This window comes from Pseudochaenichthys georgianus, chromosome 9 (genome assembly GCF_902827115.2).
Source record: "Pseudochaenichthys georgianus chromosome 9, fPseGeo1.2, whole genome shotgun sequence".
Classification (NCBI taxonomy): domain Eukaryota; kingdom Metazoa; phylum Chordata; class Actinopteri; order Perciformes; family Channichthyidae; genus Pseudochaenichthys; species Pseudochaenichthys georgianus.
In genome coordinates, this window is record NC_047511.1 from 37,077,150 (window position 1) to 37,096,471 (window position 19,322).

General features: G+C 38.4%; 3 protein-coding genes across 3 annotated transcripts; all 3 read right to left on the bottom strand.

Moving 5' to 3' along the window:
- On the bottom strand, positions 1 to 4,529 carry LOC117452367 (transmembrane protein 248). The gene is made up of 7 exons (XM_034090958.1): positions 4,340 to 4,529; positions 3,614 to 3,801; positions 3,159 to 3,408; positions 2,964 to 3,063; positions 1,912 to 2,053; positions 1,688 to 1,828; positions 1 to 1,524 (listed from the first exon to the last, which is right to left on the bottom strand). Exons 2-7 carry the CDS (start codon positions 3,773 to 3,775, stop codon positions 1,504 to 1,506), a joined length of 816 nt encoding a protein of 271 aa, XP_033946849.1. The 5' UTR covers positions 3,776 to 3,801; positions 4,340 to 4,529; the 3' UTR covers positions 1 to 1,503.
- Positions 4,530 to 4,917: 388 nt separating this feature from the next.
- On the bottom strand, positions 4,918 to 9,550 carry plbd2 (phospholipase B domain containing 2). The gene is made up of 12 exons (XM_034091611.2): positions 9,303 to 9,550; positions 8,846 to 8,939; positions 8,607 to 8,765; positions 8,413 to 8,513; positions 8,084 to 8,298; positions 7,618 to 7,712; positions 7,323 to 7,483; positions 6,755 to 6,850; positions 6,601 to 6,672; positions 6,346 to 6,498; positions 6,100 to 6,262; positions 4,918 to 5,606 (listed from the first exon to the last, which is right to left on the bottom strand). Exons 1-12 carry the CDS (start codon positions 9,512 to 9,514, stop codon positions 5,436 to 5,438), a joined length of 1,692 nt encoding a protein of 563 aa, XP_033947502.1. The 5' UTR covers positions 9,515 to 9,550; the 3' UTR covers positions 4,918 to 5,435.
- Positions 9,551 to 10,392: 842 nt separating this feature from the next.
- Positions 10,393 to 18,430, bottom strand: rbm19 (RNA binding motif protein 19). The gene is made up of 24 exons (XM_034091729.2): positions 18,288 to 18,430; positions 18,027 to 18,209; positions 17,232 to 17,345; positions 16,988 to 17,029; positions 16,326 to 16,551; positions 15,693 to 15,958; positions 15,544 to 15,603; positions 15,353 to 15,431; positions 14,817 to 14,888; positions 14,480 to 14,689; positions 14,265 to 14,395; positions 14,051 to 14,175; positions 13,816 to 13,912; positions 13,006 to 13,116; positions 12,691 to 12,891; positions 12,533 to 12,602; positions 12,299 to 12,438; positions 12,154 to 12,214; positions 11,867 to 11,946; positions 11,723 to 11,778; positions 11,309 to 11,425; positions 11,094 to 11,199; positions 10,882 to 11,002; positions 10,393 to 10,790 (listed from the first exon to the last, which is right to left on the bottom strand). The coding sequence occupies exons 1-24, from the start codon at positions 18,321 to 18,323 to the stop codon at positions 10,708 to 10,710; spliced, it is 2,787 nt and encodes a 928-aa protein (XP_033947620.1). The 5' UTR covers positions 18,324 to 18,430; the 3' UTR covers positions 10,393 to 10,707.
- Positions 18,431 to 19,322: the final 892 nt, after the last annotated feature.

The window sequence follows — 19,322 nt, forward strand, 5'->3', positions numbered from 1 at the left end:
TTTTAGAAAAAAAACATTTGTTTATTGTGAGTTTGTCAACTGATCACATTCGGCAACACACACCATTTTGGCAAAGGGTCATAAGAGAGATCATAGTTCAGATGGAGTTTCATACTTTAATAAACCATTAACCTCCAATAAAATTGTAATGTAAATGTAAGGGACATTTCAGTTTTCTTTAAATAAACATTTAAACTGTAAATCCAATTCAGCTCTCTTAACTTGATCAACATAATCCATTGATGGTCTTGGCAGGACTCCACTAAAGATACACTTTTTTCGATCACCATCGGTGATGCAGACAACTTTGTAAGGTTTTTTAAATACATTTCACAGTGCTTTATTACCAATATTGTGGTGTGTGCACCAAGTCAAGCCCTATGGTTAAGCCCCAAGCCTAAAGGGTAACATTAATAGTGTGGATTACTTTTAAAAAGACACTTAAAGTTTAAGCGCCCTAGCCATAACAGCAATAGTAACCTAGTTTTTATGTTCCAATTTTAATGTTTAATTCTTACAAACACTGGAGAAAGAATGTTAGAAAACAGGTTGCAGTCATCTGTTTCTAAGAGTTAGCCTACTCTGGAGTGAGTCTGTAGGACATGTCAGTATATATTTTGTAAATTAATTTGCATTCATTTTACGCCTTTCTAGTTGTCCGACCTCTCAAAGCACTTTTACACCCCATTACGCGACGACATGTCATCATTCTCAAATGCATTAAATCACTGATGGCAGGGTAGACATTCAAGGTGACAAACTGTGCATTATTTGAAGTGTTATTACAACTAGTTTTATCATAGCAGCACATGGTACATTCCTTTTTTTCCACCTAAACAAAGGTTTTTGCTTTGAAATAATTTAGGAGCAACAGGAATTTGGGTTTTTCTTGACACCCACTAACACATTACAGGTGGATGCACAAAAACTCATGGAGAACACTGAGCTCTCCCTCGGCAGAATGCATCGGAAATGTATGACGTAAACATGGTACAAAATGCACTAGACTTGATAGTGAATGTATGACCAATCAACAGTGTGGGCATTACTAGTTGAAGAGTACATCAGGATCCCATTACAAAATATACTCCTTCTCTATTATAATTATAATATAATATATGTAATATAATATAATTATTTCTCCCTTTGATACTGTATAACATTTCATTGTCATATATCATGTATTCTCTACTAATTAAGCATCACACTTTCTTAAAGCAGGAAAAACCTTCGAGATATGTCATAAAAATGTTAAACATTGATGCAGCAGATGTTCAATGCGGTATCCTCATCTCACTGGGTGCTACATAAAAATGTAGGCTGTCTTCAAAATTGCACAACACACTGCATGCAATGTACTCAATCTGTTTGTAATCAATTTGTTTTAAACACTGAATATTACTCCCCATAGAAATCGATTGAATGTGCCTTAAAAATAAATGTAGTGACACATAACGCTCTTCTCTCAAATGAATTACTTTGGTGTCAGCAGATAACAAATATTCATGTGTCCATCAAGGGCTCCTGCAAACAAAAAAGTCAACAATAAGGTTAGGTAAAACAACATATGCACATATAACAGCAAATGCAAAGACTACGATACAGTATGTAGATTTTCAATCTTATGGCATAACCATAGCCAGAGATACAAATATAAAGTGGTATGGTCATATAAGAAATTACTTACATTTTGTATATCTAGTCCATTCCAATGATGGCGGCGTATGAGCGACTGTGTGAGACTGGCAGCGACACAGAGTACCAAACAAACTCCAAGCAGACACACACTGACTTCCATCAGATGTCTCACTGCCACGTTTCGCTCGTCCTAAAGAATACAAGTAGAGAATGACTGACAAAATGTCGAGACGGTATGGCTCAGTTATATTGTTCATGTTTGACATCCTGTACCTGTGTTAACATGACTGTGAGTGTAGGGTCATCCTGTGAGTGTAGGCTGTAGCAGGTTTGTGATGCTGCAGGCTTCTTGTCGCTCACTTCCACATGGAGCGGGGAAATGTTTTTCTTAAATTCTGGGCACTCAGGCGGAAGTCTTTAATTAAAGAAAAAGCATGAAATTAGAGGCACACAAAAAATGACAAATTCAGGAGCGATTTTTCCTAGGTACAGTGGAAAGCTCTGTCTTTGTCAAAATTAATAATAATAATAATTCCTTACATTTATTATAGCGCTTTTTCAATGACTCAAAGCGCTTTACATATACACACATTACACATATATCATACATGCAATGGTCAGAAACTGTGGACAATACCCACAGGAGCAAGTTCAGCTGAAGTGTCTTGCCCAAGGACACACCGGCTTTACAGACGCAGCAGCGGCGGGTTTCACCCCTTGATCTGATGATCATTGCACAGCGCACTGCGCCACACTGTCCATCTTCACGCCTCGAGGTCATCGAGGCGCTTTGGACAATACCCACAGGAGCAAATCCGGGTGAAGTGTCTTGCCCAAGCACACAACGGCCTGACGCAGTGGGGGCGGGAGCGGGTTTCGAACATAGACTGTATATATAGGTTTCGAACTGGAGTTCCCCAGCACTCCCCCTTGATCTGATGATCGGATGCACAGACCACTGCGCCACCCACCCATAAAAATTAATCACCATAAGTAAATGAAAATGACATTAATATGAATTCATGTATTACTCATGCATATTCCCATTTTACTGACATTTGCATATTCATAACATATAAAGAATAAAACAGAGAGCTTTATTATTTACGGAATTGTATTTAATTAGCAGATTTGTAAACTTTTTTTATCCAAAAAATCTGCACAAAACAAATGACTGTGCTGCGTTTAATTAAAATACAACAATGTATAGGAATCTTATTGATCCATATACACGGTTGATCATTGTGACAGTGAGTGCTATAAGCGGTTTACACTAAAGATAGTGATTTAAGAAAGCTTAGAAACTTGAGGGTGAATTAACTTACAGTTTCATGGGTAGGAGGTGCGCTGGGGCCCTTATGGTGAGGCAGGTGTAGGAATCGTTTTCAGTCAAAAACTCCAGAGTCACATCAACACTCTCCGTTCCTTTAGAGTAAAACAATCGATCATGAGTGAGATGTTATGGTTATTCACCTGCTTTAACTTTATTCTGAAACAAAGCAATGCAGTGAAAAACTAACCTCCAAGATGTAACTGACTGGCTCTGAAGGCAGTGTGTAAAGCAAGGTTTTTCAGGGAGCCAATGTTTGAGTTGGTAGTCACAGACAGAGGAACCTTGAGATGCAAAGTGGTGAGTGTCTTTGTTGAGGAAACTAAACTGTCTTTATCCATCAGAGGAGAAGGCACTGGTGAGACAAGCTCAGACGAACTTGCATTGGCTTGCACACAAAACTTGTGCTGTGAAAAAGAGGACAGTAGATGGTTCCAGTCCTAAAAGAGGAATAAAGTGTGTCATTTACAAATCAGTTCCAGACACACAGAAACACAAGCAAACATGCATTCACAGTCTGCACAACATCATGTTTTACTTACACACAATAACTTGTCCTCTTAAAAGGATTGTGTGAACAGATTGCATGCTAGAACATCAGACAATTCCACTCTCAAATCATGAATTGAATAAGTGAGTCCTTACCTTCACTGTGTCGGGGTTTGGAACAGTGTGGGTGTAGCTGTAAGAACTGAAGCAGATAAAGGAGATGGCCAGAGTCAACAGACACAGGAAAAATGTCACCAATGGAGGATTCTGGGATACATAATCCCTGAGGTTGGTCCCCGGCTGCCAGAAACCCATCATCAGACTCCAGATACACCTATGCAAAACTGTAAACAAAAGTCAGTTACCTCAGTTAGAGACGTTTCTACAAGTTGGTCTCCTTCATGGACTTTGGTCGGTTGTTGGACCCAGGTCAGCACATTTGATTACCTAAACTAAAGCAAGATGTTCAGGACTGTTTCATCATATTCAGAACAATTTAGCGTTTCTGCAGGACTTGTTTATATAACCTTTACCTACCTCATTTTAAGCTTAGTGAAATCCAAAACAAGTTTAAACACACTGCTGACTTTAAGTTGCCATATGCCGTCTAACAGCTAACCTGTACAAATATTGACCCAGAAAACCATCTTTCCGCCAATGTTTGGAATACGAGGAATAACTAGAATTTAGCTAGTCCACACCATAGATTGTATATATAAATAAATGCACTACAGACTGAGTGCACACCACAGAGCGATAGGACACGTGTAACTTGTCTACCATATCAGCAAACGAGCTCCATTGATAAATAGCATGCAACGTTAGGTTACTCCGTTATGTTTGTAATGTTGCAAACCAATGAGCTTACAGAAAACTTCATACCTTGAATTTAAGCATTCTCCTATGATCACGTCAACAGTTTAGGTATTCTCCAGAGTTACGTGCAGTTAGTGAACAGCAGATCGACATTTTAACATGTTTAAAGTTCAGCTAAAGGAGCTGTTCAAAGATAACAACACGACCGCGCTGTCACTTTACGACAGTGCAATGCCTGACGACGACCATGGCTGGTCACGTGATGGACAGACTGTTTTCACAACCAATGAGTGATCTTGTGTTTTGTTTCTGTTTTCCGTTCATAATGCACTCAGTTTTAAATTAATGTAAGGAATACTGATGTTTTTTCGGTTAATTGGAATAATTGTTCAATAAAGTTCAATAAAATAAATAAAAATAAAACCAATTTACATTCAATGTTGTTTTAGCAATTCATTATTTGTAATGTAACAGAGTATTTTTACAATGTAGTATTGCTACTGTTAACTAAATAAAAGATCTGAGTACTTCTTCTACCATTGTATTAGTATTTGCAACGATATGATTTTATTTGGCTATAGTGACAAACATATATTTGAACACATCCACAATAACAATTTAAATGATGCAGTAGAGAACATGAAGACATTTCATCTCAACAATCTGAGTATTTTATTTAGAAAATCATTTGAAAAAAATACCCAAATCATATAAGGCATTATATTACAATTATTCGAAAACTAATTAAGACATTTGACTTCACAGTGACATACAGTACCTTCTTTATCTGTATTATTGAACTTAGCGTTTTTCTCAAAAGAAAGGTGAGGTCATGTGAAAACATTTTTCAATTTCAAGAAAATGGCAGCACAATTGAAACAAGTGGGATGTATGCAGGTACACTTATTAAGCAAACAAAACATGAAAATCAGATAGGTAGTTCATATTGCAAAATTTGTATACCTTGTGTGCTTTAATTATGAAAATAGTGCATAACTGTAATACCTGCTGGATATTATTGCCACTCTTCTGAGAATCATTAAAATGACTATTGAGTTCATAAAAGTGGAGTAACAATGAATCCAAGTATAATTTCCCTTTGTCCAAACCGCCGGCAGTTTTTACATTGATCATGCCACTCGTATATTCAGCGTTTAAACAACTAAGGATTCCAGGTGACTTTTATCGGCTTGAATGCCCAAGTATCGGGGTGCCCCATGTGCATCAGATCTGTGTAAGGGGAAGTGCTCCACTGGAAGGGCGGCACCTGGTCCCATGTTGGTCCACTCACTGCCATCATACCGTAGTCACGAAACATCCCGTAGGAGGTCATCTGAACAGGAACACACAATGCATCAGATTTAGCAAGCACATAGAAAAGAGTTGGGGTAAGCATAGGCAGAGATATGGGTGATGGGAAGTAGATACATGGGAATGTAGGAGCCATTTTATGGGTGTTGTTGGTGTGTCAGTTTATTTAAGTTATATGTATAGTGCAATATTATTTATGAACACTGGGTGGCGGGGTTTAGCTGCACCGGGTGTATATAAAGAGGTCATAGGTGACAGGAGAGGGAGGGACACAGAAGGAAGAGAGCATACCGATTCCACCAGCCCGGCAGATGCTCATCACAACAACTAGAACTGTATAATTAACCCTGGTATGTAAAGCTGAATAAAACCTCATTATAAACTTCAACAAAGGACCGGAAACTTATCTGTTTGTGTCTGCGTCTGGATCACTCTTCAGCCCTTCTGTGAAAGTAACGGCAAAAATATATAGGACATAGGAAAGGAAATTGCCATTACAGGGAACATTTAATAACCTTCATGTCTGTTCCTCCATGCGACCTCTGCCTCAAGGCGCCAAACGGATACGTTCCATTCGCCGGGTTCAGGTCTGAACGGGCTGAGATGGCATTCTCTCCGTTTCCAGGTGGATTGCAGCCTTCACACTTTGACAATGGGTCTTCCTTGAAGTTATTATACCTGAGGAGAGACAAAGAATCGCATTGATAACACTTTTTTTTTTATCAACATATTTAAAGTATAATGTTAGAGTTTGTTTGTACCTCATAAGGCGGATCATGGAGTCCACATCTGTGACAGCTGTCTGGTTTCTTCTGAAGATCTGAGCCCGAGGATTCTGGTCCAGAGAGAACCACGGGCCGTACTTCTCCACCAGCTCATTGCAGCCACTTGCATTGAATATTTCCTCATAGTATCTACATATGAGCAAATATAAACAAAAGGCAGTTTTACATGCAACACAATTATAACACATCCAAAGTATATATTTACATAAAACTTTTAAACTGCATACTTACGGTATGTTGTAACTTGCCCAGTACCCTTTCTTCAGCAGTTCCTGAGTTTTATCTTTGAAAACAACTTCTCCCCTGCAGCATTAAAATATTTTAAAAAGGTTATTTAGAAGTCATGATAATATAATGCTGAAATAATGTATGATGAAGGACTTACGGAATCTGCTCCAGCACAACAAAGAGCCCCTCTTTAATGTCAGTCTTCCCCGGAGTAAAGTGGTTATAGTCCACAATCATCCACTGGTTATTATACCTACAAAAGACACACACAGTCTAAAATTAGCATACAACCTCCTTTACCCTAATTAATACCATTAACTGACATTTATTTTTAACTGTATAATCATGTCATTGATGAAGTCGCTTATTCAGCAGTCCACAACAAAGACACAAGCCTGATTGCAGTTGTGTAAACCAACTGACTTCTCATGTGACTGCTGATAAAAACCCTGTTTCTGCTTCCTTATCCTATCAATCCACATGACAGAATGAGGTCACACAAAACACACATCTTATCCTTTTCATTCAATGGAACTTTGAACACAGAACAAAAAAGACGATGGATTATATTAAGACAAAATGTTGATTTTGGCATGGACTTAGTGTCCTTAGTGTGACTTTTCATTACTGACACTGTTGTCCTGATAGACATGCACCGACGTAATGAGCCCGTGGTTACTCTTGTTTAACCAAAAAGTCCTGAAGGTCTGTGTCTTAATGCTCACGTTCCACTGTTGTATTTGCTGAATATCTCGGCCCACTCCTTGCCCGTAGAAGCTAGTCTATTAGCCACAATGTTCCTGAGCCACTCCATGACACTCCCTGTGGGCTGCACAAACTTCCAGAGAGCGGGGTTACTGTTGCCAATGGTGGTTTCCAAAGTAACCTGGAGACACAAGATAGATTAGGGGAAATAAAATAAATGTTTCCTTTACTCAAGTAAAAATATTGACAATACATTTAAATAACTCAGTATTATTTGCAGTCGGTTGTATTGTGGCAAGTACAAACAGATCTCACCAAGCCACTACTTAGGATATAAAAGTCATCTCCAGAGAAGATCGTTCCAGGGTAAGAGGAGAATGCCTGAATTCCTCCAGGAAGAAGGTGCTCGTCTGAAAAAAATGTAATTAAGAACATAATAAAGTTAGATTTATCGGCATTCTCATCATCATAGACATCAACAACAGTGCCAGTCCTTTACTGGTGCTTCAAACTTGTAAACACATTTTGTCTTTTTGAAAAAGGGTCTGTAAAAATGTGGGTTCATTCAGGCAACCACTTTTAAATGGTAAATAAACCCAAAAATAATTAACCAGACCATCACGGCCTTTATCATCACATCTTAATTCATACTAAATATGCAATAGCGAAAAGCAAAGGTTAAATAATTCATTTAAAAACACAGCAAACAATTTATAAAGTCACAATCACAGCTTTAACATAAGCAATGATGAACCGAAGATAGACTTGGATTAGAAATTACCTGAAGGGGAAACTCTAAAGGCAAACATGTATTTCTTCATGATGCGCAGCATGGCCTGGTAAGTGTTCCAGGTGTCATGTGACACCAGTAGCTCCTTATTGTTGGGCAGCAGCTTAATGAGAGCCGAACAGGAGCCCGATCCAAGAGGTTGAGTAAGGCTGGATTTGTTCAGAGCTGATTCCAAGTCCTCCAGATCCCCACCCATTTGGAACAGTCTGGTTGGACAGAGTAGACGTAGAGTAAGAGCAAGAAACTACATTTTGGACCAGTAAAGAAATATTTTAAATTAATACATGAATTAATAAAAAAAAATGGAGATAGCCACTTACAAGAAGCCAAATGGGTTGAGGTAGAACGACCCTAATGGAAATGACAGCTGTTCATTGAAGCCGTCCTCCAGACCTTTCAGCTGCAGCAGGGCCAGATGCACCTGACAGGCAGAAAATAAATGTCAAAGATGTTATTTATGGCTTTTTCAAATGTTTCAGGCCATGCAATCATCCTACAAATACTACATTCATACCTGGTACCAGTAGGGTGAACTGGGCTGCTTCTCTATTTGATCCTGAATCCACTGCAGATTGGTTGAGATGAAGGTATTAAGGCGCTCGCAGTAACCAGTTCGAGAGGTGAAGGGCCCACAGTAGCCCATCAGAGTGTTCATCCAGTGCTTATAGATGAGCTACAACAGACACACATCAAGTCTTAGGGTTAAATAAATGTGATGTAGGTAAATCATCAAAAAGGACTGTATAATCTAACCTGAGATGTGAGTACAGCCTCCACTGCACCGGCAGCGTAAGCCTGGATGCTGTCATTGTACTGACTGCTGGTGGTGACCTCCAAGAAAGACCAGCTGCAAAGAAAGGGCTACTTGTGTTCTCATGTTTTGCTTGAATTTCTCCATATCCTTTTAATTATTTTCCTTTTTATGAATTCATGCATTCATTGGGTTTTACTACTATTCTTACATTTGCACAGAGGTCCACTATGCATGTATGACTATCTTGACCTTTCCTGTCACGTGTTTCACTTCTGCTATCGGGTTTTAGGATATTTTTAGAAGTAAAAATGCAGATGAAGTAAAAGTTGAAAGAATTTGTCGATTGGTCTATAAACTGCAAACTAATCGTTGAGGAAAGGCGTTTAAATATTCTTAAAAATATAACAGCATTAGCAAAGGAGTCCCTCCAATAGAAAGACCCAAACATGAACTCACCCTGATGTTTTGATGTCATCAGTGAAGTTTGCCCAGGCCACAAAATCTTCTCGATATCCCTCAACAACAGACAGCTGTCCGGTATGTTTGTCAATAACAGCGGTTTGTATATCTGCCCGAACAGATGCGCACATAAAACAAAAACCGATTAAAACAGTAAACGCAAGTTTAAAAAACCCAGCAGCAGACCACTTGTTTTGTCCGGACGCCATGTTTGCCAGAACAAGTCACGTGACATGACACCGTGGGTGACTAGTCACATGACAACACGCCCACTCCCAATGTCCACACCTCCACCAATCACTAAACAGCTACTCATGCACATTGGCACCAGATAAACAGTGGTGTAAAGTAACCGAGTAGATTTACAAAAGTACTGTAGTACAATTGTGAGGTTCTTGCACTTGAGTACTTGTTGCTACTTTGTACTTCTACTCCACTACAATTCAGATGTTAATAGTGTACTCCACTAAATGTAATGTAACAGTCAGTTTCTTTGTACATATAAAAAGAAAACACATGATATGCAGATATAATAACTGCTAATCTACAAAGTGTTTCACGTATCTCAATGAGGTCCACATAGATAAACTACAACATATTGACTTCAGGACTTAACAACTTGTCTAATATTTGGAAATGTCTGGATCACATGAATCAGAAGCAATCCTGTGCAGCAATGACTGTAATTTGATTCTACAAAAATAAAATACAAATATATTTATTACAGAATAATATGTATCCTCAATTGTGCAGAAATATTAAATAACTATTACCTTATTAATAATAAGAGAAAAATGCTTCTCAGTCTTAAATAGGTTTTCACTGCAAGCCTGCTGCCACTAGATGTCCCTTTGAGTTTACAACATTATCATACTTTTAAAGTTTCAGCTCTTAAAATATATAGAGGTCAATTTTCGGCAATGTGATGCAAAAGAAAATATCTTGTAAGTAGGAAACCTTTTCCAAAAAAGTATTGGTTTTTTCAGAATGACTCACCTTATCTTGATATAATCGTTATTTTTGTTATTCTTATCATTATTTTAAGATTCAAAATCATTAATGAGAACGTTTCTTAAAAGACAAACAATTCATGTTTTTTTTGCTTATTTTCTTCTCAGTCGGTTACAAACAAATTAAGACATTAAACCCTTAAAGCACGATATAACGTTTTATATAAAAACTGAAATCAAACCATTTAAATTATTTTGAGGATCATTCTACACCAAACATTGTAAGAAATCTAGAAGTTCCACAAAACATCCAACAGCTGAGACATTATTAATAATGATCTCCTTTTGCCAACCAGTCCTTATTTTGTTCACAGTCCTATTATTAAAAAAAAGACAAAGGGCGACACTGGTCAGAGTCAAAGAGTCGGCAGGGACAGTGATGGTGGGCAGATTCAGTCTTCTGCATCGCCTCCGGTTTCCATGTTCTCCACAATTCCCTCCATGACTTCTGACTGTCGCTGCTTTTTGTTGGCAACTGTCAAGGAGGATCAATTAAGCAAAAATAAATACATTAATAAACAGTTGCTTTCATTTCTGCATGTTGTTTCAAAAGAATGTGGACTTACCATGAAAATGTTCAGCTGTTTTCCGCCTCAGTGTCTCCACTGTTTCCTCAGCGTCAGCCCACTCCAGCACGAGGCGTCGGCCGTACAGATGGGTGCTGTGACACAGTGCAGCAAATGCTTTCTGGGGAGAAGACAGGAGCATAGTTTGTATTAAGGTAATGGTCATTTTTATTGCAACAGTGTTTCAGTCTGAAAACGTAGATAATACAAACCTTGGCGTCCTGTTTGGTGATGAAGTCAATAAAGCCGAAGCCTCGATGATTCCCTGAACCAGCGGCTTTCTTTGGAAGACGGACTGTCTTCAGCTCTCCAAAAGTACTGAAAATTACATGGGGATGAAATCATTGTATTATTAATGTATCTTTTTCAGGTTGTTTCCCATACAACATGAGGATAAACCTCATGTGTGTGTGTATGTGCCAAGTACCAGAAGAGTTCTCGAATTTCCCGGACGGTGGCTTGGAAGGGGACGTTTCGCACGAGGATTTTGGATCCCGTCTGTTTCTTGTCTTTTTGTTTCTTCTTGCGTGACACTTCAGGAGTCCTGCATACAGAGGAAATACATTTATGTGTAACTATTTATGAAGTGAGTTTACATATCAAAACAGCTGTCTTCACAAACTCTTACAGTCAGCAATAATAATGCTTTTACCAAGTCATTTTCTATCATGATGCACATTTCAGATGATACAGATTCCAATATCTTAAGGTTGGTGCTAATGCACAAAGCTTGAAAATAGCAACTGTCCTGGCTTATTCCATAACACTTTACTTTTAAATAAACTTGCTCATTCACAATTTATATATTATTTATATTTGATTATTCTGATGCATATCTTACCTTGTGGCTCTCTCAGAGACCTTGAGCTCTAGCTGGTGATCATCCACAGAGCAGTGCTGGTGGAGGGACGAGATATAAAAACACACATTAACAAAGATCCAGGTTGCAGAGAACATGTGTTCAACACGGACATAAGGATGGTACCTGCAGTGTCCTCAGGGCCTTCTGTGCTGCCTCCGCTGTCTGATACTGAACAAAACCGTAGCCCATGGACAACATGTTGCCTGGAAGCAAATGAATATTGTAAAGGTGGTTGTTAACTAAAAAATAATAATAACTTTGTACATTTCTCTTGCAAAGCTTGAGAAAACAACGGCAAATGCATACAAGTACATACATACATTGACGTTGCTTCCAGACCAAAGTTTATGCTGTGTTTTATTTTACATTTATGGATGTGAAAGTTCATAGTACTTTTGAATGTTTAATACCTGTTTTATCTTGCTTCTTTGAGATGGTGCAGGAAGTGATCTTTCCACATTTGGCGAATGTCTGAAACAAATGAATAAAAAAATATTAAACATTAAGCTATGATTAAAATGATTAATTAAGGGTTGAATGTATGAATCAACCCACTTCCTGTAGTGTCTCTTCTGTTGTGCTGAAATTAAGATTTTTGACGAAAAGTGTGGAACCAGGAGCAGATTCCTCCTCCTCCTCCTCTTCCTCTTCTTCTTCTTCCTTTTTCTCTTTCATTGCCTCCTCCTTTTCTAATACTTGGTGGAAAAATATATTTAGGTTATTTCAATTAGTCCAAAAAAAAACTTGAAAGGTTGGTTTGTATGCGAAACAACGTGTGAGAGATTATACCTGGCTCTGGTCTGCCTGCCACAAACACATCAACAGGAGCCCACTCCAGATACAGCGGGATGTGTTGGAACTACAGATTTCAGAGATACAGTCAGGACAGGTCAAACATCAAACATGTGGTACATGTGCAGGTTTTACTGGTATAAAGTGACACGCACCTTGCTGTAGGCCAGCCGTGTGAAGGCTCGTTTCGCCTCGGTGGGCTCGAGGAACTCGATGATGGCGGTGAGGCCGGAGGGCGGCAGCAGCACTCGGCCCAAAGAGCCATGAGGAGAGAAAAGCTCCTCCAACTCTGCCACCGTCACACCAGCTGGAAGATTCTTCACCAGGATCACGGTTGTGCTCCTCGCTGCTGCTGCCTGGGAATGTTTATATGTAGGAAACAATGTTAAAAATGTTCCTGGATTTCCGCCACGGTATATTGTTTATTGTCAATTTAGCAATTAGTAAATGGGAATTTGTACCGAGCATACCTGACTAAAGGAATCCAGACTGACACCGTTGTCCAGTAGAAACTGTCGAGTCTCCTGTACAATCTGCGTCTCTCCCAAGGCCATCCTCACTGCAAGACTTCCCGTTGACTCCTGCAGAGGAGGGCAAGCATAGACAAGTGGATATTATTCACATGTTGTTACAAAAAAAAATACTTACCTGACTTACATTGTTGGAAAGCAATAAGACGTCATCCAGCAAAGTCAATAGAATATGCAAACATGCACTCCTGGTAGATTATTTGTTAATGTAAACAGAATATCTTTACTGTTCCTTTTTTAAAATAGAACATGCTTTCCTTGATGACTCCTTTAGGTTAAATAAACTAAAGTTTTGGGAGCCTTCAAACTAAGTTTAGTCATCATGAGGTCAAACTCCAAATACACTAATTTGTAGAAGACTGATATTTTATTGTTTTAGTGTCTTTTGTGTTCAGATTAATGGTACATTTGAAAAAAACAATAATGTTCACTATACGTTTCATTATGTATTTTTATTTATTTTAAAGCTAATAGTTGTACTTAAGCTGTATACTGAAAAGCAGCAGGAATACAGAACTGAGTACACAATTGCGTTAATTGACAACAGTGTCCAATATCACTTATTTATTCCTCATCTAGTGGAGCCCTACTTCAAACTCATAGATCTAAACTGGGCATAGTATAGTACTCAAGGCACTCACTGGAACCTCAAGCATTTGCATTGTTTTAATGCAGGAAAGTGTTTGGTCTGAACACACACTAATGCTGGAGTTGATGAACACGTTATGAACAGGAAACAGCTTCACTCACATGGTCCAGGACTTTGCTTTTTGTTGTGTTGTATTTGTCAGCAATGGCATCTGCCACTGCACTTGTGCCCAGAAATAGGGTGTTCCAGTTGTGGGAGCTAGAAAGAACATGAAATCAAGCAAGGAGGGTGAGGGGTCATGTCATTTACCAAAACATTAAAATATGTAGTCAGATGTAAAATCACACGACACCACAAACACAGAATGAGAAGATATTGTGCTTAGATATTGTTTACCTGGAACTTGAAGCTTTATTTTTAGCATCTTTTTGCCGTTTGTAAGTGGAAGAGCCAGGACCACCAGCGTCTGAGTCCGTCTTTTCCTTCTTCATGGTGGAGGGCAGCAGGTGAAGCATTCTGCCCTGAAAGCACGAGAGAATGAACGTGACTTATCAGCCTTAACTTCATCTGAAAATAAGTTGGAATACTAAGTCCGTTGCAGTACAAATACCTGAAATATATGTCCGTCCAGCTGAGCCAGAGCAGTCACAGCATTCTCTGGTATCATGTACATGACAAAAGCAAATCCTTTCGGTTTCTTGGTCAGATTGTCAATGGGGAAAAGTATCTCAGATATAGGACCTGTAAAGATGTACAATTATTATTCCCCAGGATTAAAGTGAAAGCCTGAATGAACTTGAAAAATAGTTTTTGTTTAAAATTCACCATGTTTAGCAAAAAGCTCTTTGATCTCTTCCTCTGTGCAGGTGTAAGGAAGGTTCCTGATGAAGAGTCGACCGGACTCTGCAACATCTTCCTCCTCTTCATCCTCCTTGAGCGTCCTGGTAAAGCTTCTGTCATTGTCCTTGTCCTTTCGGTCTCTCTTCCCCTTACCCCCATTGGGGTCCACACGGAAGACCTCAATGTAACGCCCACCTGAAAACACAAGCAGGTGTGTCATTTTCAGCCAGGAAGAGGCATCAGATACACACAAGGTTGGTGATCATTTCAGTTCAATTCATGGTGATGCACGAACAAGAGAAAAGGATGAAGTATTGTTCACCTATGTAATCTTTATTCTTCTTCAAAGCCTTTTCCGCCTGTTCATCAGAGTGCAGGTCCACATACACATACCCTGAAAGACACAGTCAACAAAGACATAGGGTTTATTTAGACAACTCTACCCACCAGGTGGTTTACATTGTCCAATATCTATAGTACATTTGCCAGCAAATTTTAAACCTGGTAATGTAGTTTTATGTAAGAAATAAAGAATATGGCTTCCTAGCATTTAGAAACTACCCGATGATAAGCACATGTGAGGCAATCTATACAATATAGTTCAAGTCATGTTTTAGAGGACTCATTTGGATTGGACTAACTTTACTTCAACTAAGTGACAAAATGTATAACCATAATTATCCAAATGATGCAACATATGTACATTTTTATTAACACACCATTACACCCTAAGGTGACTCACAATGGAGTAGTGGAGGTAACAAAAGGGTTAGTAAGTAAACTTCTGGATAATATGACTATGAGCATAAAATGTTATCAGGGTACGTTATGCTGAGAAAAGTCCTTTGAATATCAAACCTGTTCTATTCCCACTTTCGTTTTTCCCAATCCTGATTGCTTCAGGCTTCAGGGGCAACATGAACTCCCGAATTTGTTGCTATGAGGACAAACACAAAAGATGATATTTTTGTTAAATGAAATACACAGAACTATTAAAAGTGGAATATCTTCACAGTAACTTTGAAACCGGGACGCTGTTGTTCACTCACCTCCTTCACGTTGAACGGGGCTCCTCTTAGCTTCACTGTAAATTCTGTTGTCGGCTCCATCTGCAACAAACAGGTGAGAGTGTAAACTAGAAAACCAACAATGTCCTGAATTAAACAGCTTTGTTTAACGTGTGTATTTGAACAGTCACCTCTTGCTTGGCCGTTTTCTTTATTTTGCTTTGCTTCTCATCCCCAGAGGAAACTACGGTTTTGGTCTTTGAGAGGTTTTCTTTGTCACCGCTCTCATAGGCGCTGTCTGTGTGCTGCGCAGGAACACCTTCATCATCATCTTCGTCCTCCTCTTCACCATCTTGCTTCTCCTTACTCTCCTCCATGGTGTCCTCTGTCTGTGCCACCTTTGAGCGCAGATAATCCATGTCTGATAAGCCAGACTTCAGTGCTTCTTTAGTGGCACCTGAAAGCAACACAAATATGGAGATCGGTCAATCTCTCACACACATTTTTTTCTATGCTTGTTATGTGTAGCATTTGTCGTATAGGATCAACTGGATTGTCATTGGGAACCCAGTTACAGTTTATAATCATCTGATGCAGCCTCATTTAAATGTTCTCTACTTTTATTTGCTGTTATTTTAGCATTTTCTATTGAATGCACAGTATTGTACTACTACTTTATCTGACAGATTGTGTACCTGCTATATCATAAACGTATACATTAACTCATTTTTTATGGAACTATATGCAAATCCAGACTTCAGAGTATCAAGCCCCTAAATTAGAACACACCTTTTATTTGCCTAGACTAAGAAGTCATTACTAACCTTCAGCTTCATCCTCTTCTTCCTCCTCCTTCTCCTCCTCCTCTGACTCGTCTGAATCAAAGTTAAGGTAATCATCAGAAGCAACCTTTTTCTTGCTCTGAGTCTTCACCACTGCAGCATCAGGATCAGTTTGCAGCTGCTGCATAGTGTCATTGGACCAGGTCGGTGCTTGGCTTCGGTTCTGATGTACCGACAGAAACTCCTTGAACCCCTGGTCCTCTTCCAGCTGAGACACACGACAAGTAGACATGCAATGATTACAACTTAGCATAAACAAACAACAACAAAGAAAACTGTACACACTTAGCTTCTCTTTCCACTATAACTGTGAGATATTGGCATGGTCAAATGTCCAAAAAGGATTCTCTTTTAAAAACAGAAAAACTGTCATTTGTCACTTATTATAACAATTATTGAAGTTACGTCAAAAATGTCATGTCGTCAATATTAAACAGATTTTAGTGAGGCTGATTTAGACCTGGGTGTAAATATAACAACTTCAAGGAGATTTCTGCACTTTGTGGTTGGTAACCAAATAAGTATTGATGTTTATTATGTATGATTGACAAGGAGCTTCAGTTTGGTTTCATCATGTCCACATTCAGATGTTAATAATGAACATTTAACCGAAGACAAACATAGAAGCTGATACTTTTACTCACAATTTCCAGGGTGCTGTTGGTTTCCTTTTTCTGTTTATTTTTCTAAAAGCAGACACAAAAATAAGGTTTTACGGGATAGTGTTGCAGAACAGTTTAATATACATTATACTTTTTTAAATCTTCATATGATTTGTATGTAAACATTGTACAAAGTATAAAGAATCCGGAAGAGATGTCAAATTGTTTTGTATGTGGTTATTGTTTTTTCCTTGTGATGATAATACTTTCTTCCTGGTGTGTGTACCTTCTTGCTGTCTGAGTCAGCAGGGGTGGAGGGTTTTTCGGGGGCTGAGCTCTGGGTGTGTTTGCTCCAGGCTTTGGCTTTAGTGGGGTCTCCAAACACCTTACACATCTCCACCTGGAAGACATGAAAACCACAGTGTTTACTGTTCACATGTGGAAAACAAACAGTTACAGTCAACACGCATGGTCAGCAGAGGTAACTAAGTACTAACCCAAGTACTGTACCTGATTACAATTTTGAGGGTTGTTTCCATGATATGCTACTCTATACTTCTACTCCAGTACTTTTAAATGGGGAAATAATATAATTTGACTCCACTACATGAATTTAAAAGCTTTAGCTACTTTTAAAAAGTAGCGTCTCTAAAAATTAAACTAGTGGACTAACTGTTTAAGTCACAAGAGTCAAATCATTTAAAATATTTTACAAAAAGTCCATCAGAACTTTGTTTCTCTACTAAAGTAAAATGCTACTTGATGCAACAATATTATCTCCTAATGTCACTTATATAAATATAATTATATAAATACAGAAAGGCACAATGATTACTTTGACTTGTTATACTTTAAGTACATCTTGCTGATAATACTTCTGTACTTTGACTTAAGTAAGTTGAATGCAGGACCATTACTTGTAATGAAGTACAGAGGTGGGAAGTACACTCTGGTACTTCTACTTAAGTACAAGATCTGAGTACTTCTCCCACCTCTGATGCAGTACTTTGACACAAACGTATTGGTTCTTTTACTAAAGTAAAGCATCTGAATACTGCACCACTGATGGTCATCTCCATACCGTCAATCTGGATGTGTCCACGAAGCTCTTGTTGAAGTGTTTCAGAGCGTTGTTCGCGTCTTCCTCGGCTTTAAACCCCACAAAGCCGAACTTACGGAACTTCCCATCCTTGGTGAACTTCAGAGAGCAGTCTGTCACTGTGCCAAAGGCAGCAAACATGGACCTGAACCTCTCCTCCTTCATCTGCACACAACACACAGCGAGGTTACATCTTCAGGAGAAACCAGACAAAATGGTGCTGACATACGGGAGTTTACTTACCCCATTAGGGAGGTTTTTAATGATGAGTCTCGACATGGTTTTAGTAGCTGTACTTCCACTAATGTAGCATGAGTTTAATGTATAAATATATGTCAACAAACGAGCATGGACACTGCTCTAGGACGCCATGTTGAATGAGAGGAGCTTCTCTTTCTTCTTCTCTGCTTTCCAACTATCGTAAATTAAGCCTTGCTGCCCCCTGCTGGAGACTACACTGAGCGGCAGGAGAGGATTAGGGCCACATGACCAAAAGTTATTTTATTTTTATATATTATTTTTTTACTTTGTTATAATTATTAGCATAAGTAAAAAAAAATATATATATATATTATTATTACTGTTTTGGTCAATAAATTGACCCAAATTTTTTTTTATTTTATTCTGAGATTAAAGTCAGAATTCCAAGAAAGAAGTCAGAATCCTCACTTTCGGTCGGATCTAAAAAAGTGTTTCACTTGTGGCCCTAATCCTCTTCCGTACTGAAGTGTATAAATACTCGTAAAAGTCCTGCATTACAAGTATTCGTTGTGGACAGTTTAAGCAACAGATTACATTCATTTGAATTAAAATGTTGGCGCATTAATGTGTTCATCACTTGAATTGGTTTATTTGAATTACCACTGGGTAGCTAGCTTGACCTAAAATATATAATGATGTGTGTTGATTTATATTTTGTATTAATAATCTAAATCTGCAACGTAACTGGTAACACAATGTATAAAATAAATGTAGTGGAGTGAAAAGTATACAACATTTGCCTACAAAATGTAGAGGAGTAAAAGTATAAAGAAACATAATGTCAAAAATACTCAAGTACTTTATATATCTTAGCATATTCATACACACTGTTCATACTGCTCACAGGCTGATATCTAGTGTATTCATACCCCACTGTTTATTCATCATTAAATTCATTCTATATGTTATTCTGTAGATTGTGTACATTACTTTCCACTTCACTGCGTGTTGCACCTGGTTAGAAGCTAAACTGCATTTCGTTCTCTCAGTACCTGTAATATGTGCAATAACAATAAA